The 12,551-nt window shown below is 42.6% G+C and overlaps 1 protein-coding gene across 1 annotated transcript in view; it reads left to right on the forward strand.

Moving 5' to 3' along the window:
* The window catches only part of LOC311519445 (uncharacterized protein), a 110,128-nt gene that overhangs the window by 19,458 nt on the left and 78,119 nt on the right, over positions 1 to 12,551 (forward strand). The window contains exons 7-8 of the mRNA XM_084625939.1: positions 249 to 292; positions 1,272 to 1,349. Of these exons, the coding sequence (XP_084482065.1) occupies positions 249 to 292; positions 1,272 to 1,349 (122 nt within the window). The remainder of the gene's footprint in view (positions 1 to 248; positions 293 to 1,271; positions 1,350 to 12,551) is intronic.

Consider the following 12,551-nt stretch of genomic DNA (forward strand, 5'->3'; position numbering starts at 1 on the left):
GTGGTTTTTCATATATTGCTTGTCTTCTCTGTTAAATAGTAAAATGAGTAATGCTGAATATTTCATTGCTTGTATTATGTTAATTTTAATTTATTAATGCACTATACAATTAAAACAAACAAAAATCCCTTCCGATTTTCTAGGAAGATTGGGCTGCTGCCAATGCTTTATTACTCAGAGCATCCACTTAATTTTTTTATCTCTTGAAGCCTGTGTGTGTGTACATAATGTATTTGTATTTTTTTTAGTTTGGCTGGAACAGGGATGAGTTTGACTTATTAGCAGCTGGAAGGTAAATGATATAACTATTAAAAATGTTATGAAATTGTCTTGATTTTTAAAATAAAATTAAGTGAGCTATTAAAGAGCTTCAGCACACCGAATACATGGGTGACCATTTTGTTGAATACACTTGATTGGATGCTACAGTTTATTAAATGAGCTCTTTAAAAAAGTAAACATTCTGAGAAGCTTTGGAACCTAAATTTTAATAAAAGAATGAGGAAAATTAAAAACATGCTTAAGAAACTATACAGATGGTTTGTGGTTTTGTGAGAAAAGGAGTGAAACCTTATGTTATAGACAATAAAGTAACTGGGCTGGGTGCAGGTATTACTGGGTAAAGTTCTATGGCCTGTGGTAGACAAGAGGTCAGACTAGATGATCAGAATGATCCCTTTTTTGGCTTTGAAATGTATGAAAGTGTGATACTCAGCTAATCCCAGTGGATCCATCAACAGGGCTGGTCAAAACTCAGAATGTCTGTTCTGCAGAAAATTCTGACACTTTTTGAAAAAGTTTTTGGCCTGATTTGGTATGAAAACTTGAAATATCAGAATTTCCTGCAGAACAGACGTTTTGAAAAGTTCTTGTTTTGGAAAAATTGAAACCTTTTGGTTTGACTATTACAAACAAAATAGGTCAGCCAGCTGCCCAACTCCTGGAAAGTCCCCAGTGGATTCCTTGTCATGAAGCAGGGTCCCTAAAAACCCTGGGAGCTCTGGTTTTAGCTGGGGGTTCCCAGGTCTGCCAGGCTCCCAGCTGTGCAGCAGGGAGCCTGAGAGCCCCAAGCTGAGTACTCAGAATCACTAGTCATTTTTGAAAATCTTGGCCTTGATATATAAAACTGCATCAAATTGCTATGAAGGAGGTGTCCAGCATGTTCCTTTCTGTCCTATTTAACCCTGATTATACTGCACTGTTATATTTGTGGATAAGTGGCAGCTTGTTTTTCAACGTAGTTATTCATTGGAGTGTTTTTTGTTTTCCAGTCTTGCAGGCCATCTCATTGAATGTGGTGCTCAGTGTACAGGTGGAATATTCACAGACTGGCATACGATTCCAGACTGGTAGGGAGCTGTAATACTGATATAAAAGTGTTTGTGTGTAGCTATTAGCGCCAGTTTTCTACTCTGTGCTTTTTCCTGTCTGTGTATTTTGTCACATTTCCTCTTTAAGATACACATCCTTCGTATTTCTATTACCTTTCCTGACTACATAGGGCCTGTCATGCTCCAAATGGAGTCTTCTCATCAATTTTGATAAATGTAGCTCTGGGGCCTTTATGTGCATGTTTATTGTCCTTGGTATTGTTTTCTCTAAAATATATTTTTATCTTCTACTTTTTAGAATGATCTGGTATTATTCTTGGGTCTCTACTGTCTGTCTTCTCACTGTGTTCTTTGATACTGGCAATTGTATACTTTATAACTACTATGTCAATCCTTCAGTTGGATCACCCCAGCTGCTATGCTTTTTCTGTTGCAAAATATGTTTCTTAGTCCAGGCTTGATCTTGCAAGGTGCTAAACCCCTTCTGTGAATTACATAATACCTCCAACTCCCATTCAGGAGAGAGCATTCAGTACCTCAAGAGTTAGCACCTCACAGGGTCAAATACTCTTTTCAGACCTTAGTTCATTAATGGATAGTGTTCTCCTACACGTAATAATCCTAATGATTTACAGTTCAGCCTGAGAATCTAGTGACAGAGTTAGTGTTTGTGGTAACAAGACATTCTGTTCAGCTTACAACGTTATAAAACTAATCGTACTTACTGGCATATCCCCTTGTATCCTGCAGTACCATGAAACTGCTTAAAAATCCTATGTTTCAGAGTAGCAGCCGTGTTAGTCTGTATTCGCAAAAAGAAAAGGAGTACTGGTGGCACCTTTAGAGACTAACCAATTTAATTGAGCATAAGCTTTCGTGAACTACAGCTCACTTCATAAAAGCTTATGCTCAAATAAATTGGTTAGTCTCTAAGGTGCCACCAGTACTCCTTTTCTTTTTAAAAATTCTATGTAACTGGATTCCAAAAGAGCTTTGTTATATAAAGTGAGCCAAAGAAAATGCTTTTTCCTGTAAAAATGCTAGTAGATCTTTGTTTCTGGGAATTTTTAATGCTAAATAACAGAGGTGTGTGGTTTTAATAAAAAAGGAAAACATATTTCAAATATATAAAACTCCACGAGATGTACATGTACACACATGTACATGTATATAGGTATAGTTAACTTACCTTGGTGTGAGTGTATACACACATTATGTATGGGTGTATGTATGTGTGAATATTTATGTAACTATATATGGCTATCTAAAATCATGGTATTTCTATTATACTTGTGCTGACTGCTAGTAGCATGGAATTAGTGCATAATAGTAGCACTGGACTGTGGTCTTCTATTATGTCCCATTCCCCTGCCTGTGTGCATATGTTTGCATTAATAATACTACCACTAGTATTTCAGTAATTTTCTGCCCCTGTAGGTTAAACCTATTGAAGAGAAAGGATTAGCTGAAGTGCCCTGAAACTGGGGAAATCCTTATTTTTAGATTTTGCATACATACTTTTTGATTTTAAAAATTAAGTTAATTCAGTATTTTGTCTGTCCACCCATATTGTCTGCTACTTTAAAGACATTACAAATAAAATATTAAAACACAATTTAAAAAGTTCCTTTTGTTTTATTATTTTAAATTTAGAGTGGAAGAGAAGAGGGCTGGCTTGCTAGTATAGTGGATTTGTGTTCCAGCTCTTCTGCCCTGGAACACAGGGAAGAAAATTGACTCGTTATAGAGTTGTCTTCTTAAAATTGGTCAGTTTTAAAATAGTTGGTTCCTATATGGAGGCCTGGATATATTAAGAAGTAAGATAACCAAACAAATTCAGTATCATAGTTAACTACTTCAAAATTATTAGACCTTTGACTCTTATGCTTATGGAAGTGTTTACTCTTTTGTATTTGAATGTTTGGAAGTATACCTTGGCTCACGTAGGTCCAGGTGATTGAATAATGATTTTTTGTTTTTATTCTAATAGTGATCAAAATGCACCAATATCTGCTTCCCTATTAGCATACCACCAGCACTAGTGAGATGCCCATAAAGAGGCAGCTACAGCTAGTGGATTTGACGGAAATCTGTACATACTGTAATAGGACTTTTACCGGTTTAGAAAGAACTAACCTTATCAGCTTCCCCAAAGTCAGTTTATATAACTTAAAAATAAATAAATCATAGCTTCTGTGTTATGCTGGATTACCCACAATCCAGTACCACCAAAATCAGGATTTGTGTAAGGAATCCATGTGTTGCCAATAAGACACAATTTCTATATAAATCTCTCTCTCTCTTGCACAGGCATCCACATGTGAGGCCAGTGCAAAAACCATGATTAATCAACTCCAAAAACCTCTACCAGGCCTCTGCACTTGAATTAAAGGGCTTTAGCTTTTGATAACAGCAGGGTTTTTATTCTCTCTGTAGACTAGCCATTAGAGGGCAATCTTGCTCACTCACACCTGATGCATTTTTCTACTGTCTCCTCTCACCCCCAACACCCCACCAGTTAAGGTACTGAAATTTACAAAAAGCCATGCTGCTTATACCCTATCTACTCACAAGAACAGAAGAGAACAGCCAGGCATATTACTGAGTGAAAGTAACAGACGTGAACTCACCTGAGATTTTGGCCTATAAGGCATAACTATCTAAGCAGAAAATGTAATCATGCATAAATAAAGGGTGGTTTCATTTAAACTTAATGGCAGGCAAATCAGAGTTAAAACTGTCATTTGATCTGTACATGTTAGGGTTATATTACTGTATCTCTTTTTTAGTACTAAAATGGATGCTGGTTGTGGACCTACTCTATTTGTCTATTATGGATTTTTAAAACTTCCCTCTGAAAAATTTGATATTGGCCACTGTTGGAAACAGAACGTTAGAGTAGATGGAAACAAAGAAGAAGACCAAGTTAAAGTAGTGCTTGCAATTGTAATGTGGTATTTCCTGGCAGTAAGTCTTAGCTGTGCAATCCTAGCCTTCTCTTAACAGTGTTTCATTTTATTTATGCTGCTTTGCTGAGGAAGAACAAAGGAATGAGGCAGTGCCCTTATCTGACTCATAACTCTAAAAGTTGCTTTCATGAACTGAAGTTGGGCTTGAGACCCTCTCCCCATTATTGATTTAAATAAAACCACCAAAAAGTGACACAGTTCCTTTTATATCCTTCAGGTATAATTAGTTAGAAATTCATTGTGCATTGACTGACTGACAGATGTTTCTGGCAGATTGATATAAGAGGTGGCTTTTGCTGTTACTGGACTGCTACATACTATCACCACTGGTATTTAACATTGATGAATAGCCTATAGTGCAGAGACTGAAACTAAATGGATTGTGATGCCAGCAATATGCTGATGACATTCAATTCTATATTTCCTTTTCATCTATCTCACACAGTGCTTCCAATCATTCACAGGCACTAAGTCAGAGGAACACTGGAATGTTTGAAGACCAAAACTAAATCCAGGAAAGAGTGAACTAATGCTAATTAGTAATCACTCTGAGGAGCCTCCTTGCCCTCAGTCAAGGGTGTTTGCCCTCCAGCAGTTAGGGTATCTCAAACCTTTTGGGCCATGCGGGATTCATCACAGACTCTGGAGAACCAAATTGCAGCATCACTAAGGGTATTTCTTGACTAGGATCAAAAGTGTTCTTCAAGTACATCACTGCAGATCCCACTTTAGGAGCGTGTGCCCCGTGGGCGCAAGATTGGATTATTTTGAATAGCACTGTCTCTTGGGGCTATGCATTCATTCTGTGCCTCATCAGGCTCCTGGACAGCTGGCACCCTCCCTCAGATCCTTCTAACTGTCTCTGGCAAGCAAGACAGAACCCAGTGAGTGTCCCACCCACTGGTCTCATTAGAGACTCCTAAAAACTGTTCACTTTAATGAAATTTGTGCACTCTTACCTTCACACTCTAAACCACCAAAATAAAATAAAGATTGGTGATCTTCCCCCTCCCCACCCCGTCCCATTTGCCTCCCTGTCCAGTGGGACAAGGCACTTTGTGTCAACTGCAACACCTCACAGCAAACTCCAAACCCTCAGTCCTGCAACAGGCGATACCCATCAAAGACAGATACAAGTTGATGCCTTTTCTGCCTAGGGGAGAGCCACATTCTGGACAGATACACTGTGTGGAAGACTTTCTCTGCCAGGATCCACACACCTCGAGACGCTCACCTCAAACTACATTTGCTAGAGCAGTCCAGGCAGGTCAATTTGGACCCAGAAGCGATTTTTGGAACGAGGCTAGATAAACCAGTATTGGCCAGTACTCCCCGCACATATCAGATCTTGGGTAGTGGAAAGAAGGCAAAAAGGGTGCTGACAAAGCTGGCGCAGCTGATTTTGATGCTGACCACTTCATTGAGGAAGTCCTCTGCACCAACAGCCTCAGCAGTGGCCGTCTTGGCATTGGCATCATGAGCAATGGTGGCATTGATGACTCTGGCACCTACACTAGCCACACAGATACCAGTGCTCCAAGCAATAGAGCCAGCATTGGTATCCTCTCACAAAGGGGAAAACTAAATCATGGGGCCAGATGAAGCCTAAACACAGTTCCAAAGCCAGAGGAAAGTTCTGAAAGGAAGACATAAAATAACATTCCTCCAAGGTCAGAGCCTTTAAGCTCTTGGTCAGGGCATGTCAGGGAGAGAGACTCCTGGCAATGAAGTGATGAAGCCTTGAAAGGGCCTGAGATGTATCCAGGAGGAATTAGGATCACTTCTGGAGATGTTCTCAGTGCAAAGAGTCCTGTGGCAATATCACCCCATGGCACCACCATCTGAAGACGAAATATATTTTTCCTCCCTGTGCTGACCTATTCCTGGTCACTGGCATCAAGTAAGTTTCCCTCTCCTCTTTACCAAATATAATTACTGCATTTGGGAGAAGTATCAAATTCCCTTCCTATCAAAAATCCTGAAGATGAACAGATGTATGTTGAGGGAAAGGATCAAGGAGGGCCAGATGGTGGTGAGAACATTCTTACAGGTGGCCATGGACACTTCTGATACAGGTGTGAGGTCGGTGGCCAGAGCCATTACAATGAAGTTGGCTTTGTGGCTTCAGTTATATCATGCAAGGTACAGGCTACTCTAGAGGACCTGCCCTTGAAGGGAATGGAATTATTCAGCCAGAGGACTGATGAATACTCAAGTCCCTCAAGGGTTTGAAGACTACACTACAGTCCCTGGGGATTTATACACCATTGCCCTATAGAAAGTCATACAAAAGTGGGAGCTGTCTAATGTTTTTATGAATGCTCTGCATAGCAGTGACTTATTCGACTTGTTAGGGCTCCCTACTGGATGTAAAAGGATTAAAATTCTGCTTCTGGGGCAGTGCAGGAGAAGTGAGTTGTTTGTGTCACATGACTGTCTGGGGTGATATGAATGGGTCATTAAGGACTGGCTGGAACCAACCCATACCAGTCAGGGATCCAAAAAGACAATATCAACAAAGACAACTGAACAATTGGCGATTCCCATTGTTGGCAGGCTGAACATGTGAACGCAGCATAGCTCTGCAGGAGAAGGACAATGGACTGAAGTAACAGGAGGCTGTGATAAGAGTTGGCGTTGCAGAGAGACAGTCTCACTGGTGACTAAGACAAAAGAAACAGAGACGGAGAAAGGAAGCAAAGGTGATTCCTCCAGCAGCGTGGTTCAAGGGAGCCCTGGCTTGGCCAGTATGGGCTATGTCTTAACCTTTGCTTCTCTGTGCTAACCTAAGGACTTCCCTATGCTGTATTCCCATTGACTAATAACCCGTACTCTGTTTTGAAAAGGCTGCATGGAGTTGTTGCAGATACTTTTACTCGCTTCAGGAAGTAAATGACTCCTGTTCAGATAAGTTGGACTTGCTGGGCCGAGGTCACGGTGAGAAACAAGATTGCTTGAGCCCCGGTGCACAGCCTAGGAGGCATTGAAGCCTCATGACCTAACCTTGTGGAAAAGTGTTACCACTTGGTATCTGACACGCTGAAGGGATCCTCCTAAGGGACTGCTTACAGGCAGGAGCATAGCACAGATCTTGTGGATCTGTAGCACAAGTATCAGCCTTGACAAAGGGCTGACAGCCTGATTACTGACAGAAAGAAGCCCAGCTGCTCTAGGGGATGCCCATCTTCCATCTCCTCAACCAACCTTACACCTTGTCAGAGGCAGTAGATTTGACAGGAGTGTTGATTCCAGTGTAATTCTCAATCTGGAGTATGCCCCCACCTTTGGGAGTTTCCGTTTCCACTGGGCTGCGGTCGCCATCACAGCTGACAAATGGGCATTAAAAATCATTGTCCAGAGATACCCTGTACATTACCTACTCATCCCCCAGCTCCCATACTTCTTCTAGGAGACATAGAAGAAATACTGCAGGGCTATCATTGTCGTCTTCTAGACATGAGATGACTCAACAAATATATATGCCATTTCAGATTCAGGATGGTAACGCTTGCCTCCAGGATCCCATCTCTTTATGCTCAAAGCTGGTTCATGGCTCTCAACTTGCAGGATGCATGCTTCCACATAGCCATCCATCCATCCCATAGGGAGAACCTAAGATTCGCACTGGGGTCTTGTCATTACTAGTACAAAATACTGCTATTTGGACTCTGCATAGCACCAAAAGTCTTAACAAACTGCCTAGCAGGGGTAGTGGCACAGCTCCGAAGGGCATTCATATCTATCCTTACCTAGACAATTTGCTAATCTCAGCAGGAGGCAGTGGGAAACTTAGACCAGGCCTTCTCCTTGTTCTCTCAGCTGGGCCTCCTAGTGAATTATCAAAATTCTCTCGTTCCATTGCAAGTGATTTGAGTTCAGAAGAACCATGATTGACTCCAGGTTGGTGAGAGCATATCTTCCTGAGGACAGGTTCCTGTCAGTGCCGTCGCTACTACAAAGGCATGAACGTGTCTGGGACTGCTAGGCCATATGTCATCATGCACATACATGATACTGCTCACCAGATTTCACTTTGTGGCCACTCCAACTCTGGCTCAGGTCAGTCAATTCCCCAGCAAAACACCTAATGAGCAAGATCAAGGTCGTGGTCCCACTTCATGTAATAACAGAACTGAAACGGTGGAAGGAACATGCAAATGTGCATGGAGAAATATGGTTCTCTTTTTCCTCCCCAACTATGGCTTGAATCACAGATGCATCAGGGACAGGTTGGGGAGGAAGAAGAGAACCATATTTCTCCATGCACATTTGCATGTTCCTTCCACCGTTTCAGTTCAGTTCCACTTGTGTCATGTGCAGATGTAAGAGAAATGGTGTCCAGAGGACATGGGGCTCCATATCAGTGTCCTGGAACTCACAACCATGAGGCTAGCCTGCATGACCTTCCTACTTGTTCTTTAAAACTCCACAGTGCAGATCCTGACAGAAAACATCTCTGTGATGCACTATATAAACAATTAAGGAGGTGTATGCTTCTCTCCCCACTGTCCAGAAACTATCAAGCTCTGGAAGTGGTGCCATCAATGCAGGATAACCCCTGGGGCTCTTTTACCTCCTGGGAATGGGTAGTAATTTGGCAAACTTCATGAGTGGTCTCAGTGGAGGTCCATCACAGAGCAGCTGTACCTGCATTGGGATACCCCTGTGATTAGACTTGTTTGCCTCCAGTGTCAACTTCAAGTGTCAGAACTTCAGTTTCAGAGAAGGTATGAGGCCAGGCTCACTACCTGGTTCTCTTCTCCAGCAGTGATTCCCAAGGTCTCCTTCTACTAATTTCCTCTGATCATCAGGATGATTTCCAAAATCAGAAGAGAGAAAGCCATGATCATTCTCATAGTTCTGTACTGGCTGTGGTAGTTTTGACTAACAGATCTACTACAAACATCCATCCAATCTCCGTTGCAACTCCTAGACTATGATCTCCCAACACTACAGCCAGATACTCCATTCAGACCTCTATTAGACACTAAGCGTATGTGAGCCTTTCAAAGCTCCTAATGCTGACCAGCCCGTGCATGCATTATATTCACAGAGCAACTGAGCATGCTCCTTCCAGCCCAGGGCTACAGGGGTGGGTCCAGACTCTCCCTATGATGGCTGTTCTTGGTTGCTCTGGGGTGGGCTGTGTGCTGGAACTGAGAGCAGAGAGCCTGTTTCTCCTGTTCTCTTAGTGACTTCCCTGCTGGCACCCAGGTTTTGTGGGGGAGAAAGCAGTCTGATTTAAATGTATAGGGGACAAGATCTGTTTTAGGACATTGAGGGGGTGGTCTGGGGGAGTAGACTGGGACAAGGTACCTGGGTGGTAGATTCTGGGGGCACAGATGGAGATTGGCAGGGCCAGGAGCCTGGAACTGGGAATCTGTGAGGTGGAAGGAAGGGAGACAGACTTGACAAGCTTGGATGCAGGGGAAGAACTGGGACTGGGCAAAGAGACTGGGATGAGAAGTGGAAGGAGGTGAGGGCAGTGAGGTTGGATGAGAAGACTGGGAGGAGATGGGCATGGAGAATATGGGTGAAAGGGAGGCACAGATCAGCAAATGGTGGAGGGAACTGGGACTAGAGGGACTGACCAGGCCAGAAGAGTGGGTGAGGGAGAGACTGGGATAAGGAGTCTGGAAGGGTTCAGGCTAGGATTTACTGGGTAGGGACACTGGGACTGGGATCAGAAGCCTGAGGAGTGGAGACTGGTTGACTAGGTGGAGAAAATGGGACTGAGACAAGGAGCCAATGGTGAGGTAGAGACAGGATTGAGACAGGAGAAAGCGTAGAGGGGATCACGCTTTTGGGGAATGGGAAGAAGTCTGTTCCCACCAGAGCAAACTCCCATCTAGAGCCTGAAATGGAACCCAAGATTCCTGAATCTCACCATTCCTCTGCTGCCAGGAAGTACCATCTGTGAAATCCACTGACAAAGTGTCTCATTCCTCTCTAGTGCTGATCCACAAGAGGACAGCAACTTCCAGGGCTTTTTATTTTTGGTTTTAACCAATAAAATAGCCTTGATTTAAAAAAAGAAAAGAAATTAGCATCTATCCAGTTAATATTGGAAAAACACTGGAAATAGTTACTTGTATGGAAGGGCTTGTCTACACAGAGCTGTAATGCCAACTATGAGCATGTGATTTCTAAAGCCCACTGACATGTTACATATTTATTGGTCCATGTAGACCCTGCCGGTGCACACTAAAGGTTCCCTAGTGCGTTTTAATGTAGTGCTGTGTGAAACAGTAATACATTAAAATTCTATAGGGAACATTACAAAGAGATTACTCATGAGTATATAAACTACTGTAATAAATAATATATATAATATACATTACTCATTACAGCATATACAAAGAGAGAACCCTGAAAAACCCAGCCCCAGATTTTTGGATACCTACATGAAGCTCAAAAATTGCTAAAAATAAACCCTGAAAAATGAAATTAATAAATACTGAAAAACAGAAGCCTTACAACTTGCTGCTCTGATCAGTTACTGTTTTAGTTCAAGTGGCTGAGAGTGGTACTGTGGATGACCCATGTGGCTCTTAACATGATACTACACAATAGAATTTCTGTTTCCTTTTTTAAAAAACAAAGAAATTACATTAAAACCACTCTTAAAACATTAAAAGAACATTATTAAGGGTTGCAAAGTCAAGCACTCAAAAGTTAGGAAATGCCATAATTAAGGTGTAACCTTAATTATACCCCTTTTTGTCTATGCATTTGTGACACAGTCTTTTATTACATGATCACATACTGTTTTCCCACAGGGCCCATTTCATTCAGTGTCCAAATTGGATGATGCTCACTTAATGAGCATCTATTCAATATTTTGTTTTCTTTTTGTTCAATGTGTGAACCCCTTATTTAATGGGATGATCACTCTCCTGAGGATAACACAGAGAGATAAAGAACAGATGTTGCTTGAATGCCAGCAAACACCGGGACCATACACTGCCATGCTTTGTTATGCAATGATTCCAGACTATGTGCTACTGGCCTGGTGTGGTAAAGTGTCCTACCATGGAGGACGGAATAAGGCTTCCCTCCCCAGAAACCTTTTGCAAAGGCTTTGGGAGTACCTCCAGGAGAGCTTCATGGAGATGTTCCTGGAGGATTTCTGCTCCATCCCCAGACACGTTAACAGACTTTTCTAGTAGCTGTACTGGCCGCGAATGCATCCCAAGCCTTCAGGGCAAATTAATAATTAAACACGCTTGCTTTTAAACCATGTATTATATTTACAAAAGTACACTCACCATAGGTGCCTTCTCCAGCTTCATGGTCCGGCAGCCTGCCTTGGGAGGGTTGGGAGGGTATTGGCTCCAGGGTGATAAACAGTTCCTGGCTGTCGGGGAGAACGGTTCGTCCGCTTGCCTGCTGTGCGCTCTACTCCTCCTCATCTTCCTTGTCCCTAAAATCCGCATCCCTGTTGCATGAGACTCCCCCCTTGCAGGTATCCATGGACGGGGTGGGGTAGTGGTAGGCCCCCCCCCCCCAGAATTGCATGCAGCTCATCATAGAAGCGGCATGTGTGGGGCTCTGAGTTGGAGCGGCCGTTTGCCTCTTTGGTAGGCTTGCCTGAGCGCCTTAATTTGTATGCAGCACTGCTGATGGTCTCTGTTGTAGCCTCTGTCCATCATGCCCTTGGAGATTTTTGCAAATATTTTGGCATTTCGTTTTTTGGAATGGAGTTCTGATAGGACGGATTCGTCTCCCCATACAGCAATCAGATTTAGTACCTCCCGTTCAGTCCATGCTGGAGCTCTTTTGTGATTCTGGGACTGCATGGTCCCCTGTGCTGATGAGCTTGCCACGCTGGCCAAACAGGAAATGAAATTCAAAAGTTCCTGGGGCTTTTCCTGTGTACCTGGCTAGTGCATCTGAGTTGAAAGTGCTGTCCAGAGCGGTCACAATGGAGCACTCTGGGATAGCTCCCGGAGGCCAATACCGTTGAATTGCGTCCACACTACCCCAAATTTGACCCGGTGATGTCTATTTCAGCGCTAATCCCCTCTTCAGGGAGGAGTACAGAAATTGATTTTAAGAGCCCTTTATGTAAAAAAAAATGGCTTCGTTGTGTGGACAGGTGCAGGGCTAAATAGCTCTAACGCTGCTAAATTCGACCTAAACTCGTAGTGTAGACCATGGCTAAGAGTTCACTGGTTTCTTTGCTTATTTCCCTTAAAACTTCATGTATATCTGTTCTCCAGACTTAGATGCACAAACTTTTCTATAACCA

This window comes from Lepidochelys olivacea, assembly GCF_965140295.1.
Source record: "Lepidochelys olivacea isolate rLepOli2 genome assembly, chromosome: 4".
NCBI classification, from domain to species: Eukaryota; Metazoa; Chordata; order Testudines; family Cheloniidae; genus Lepidochelys; species Lepidochelys olivacea.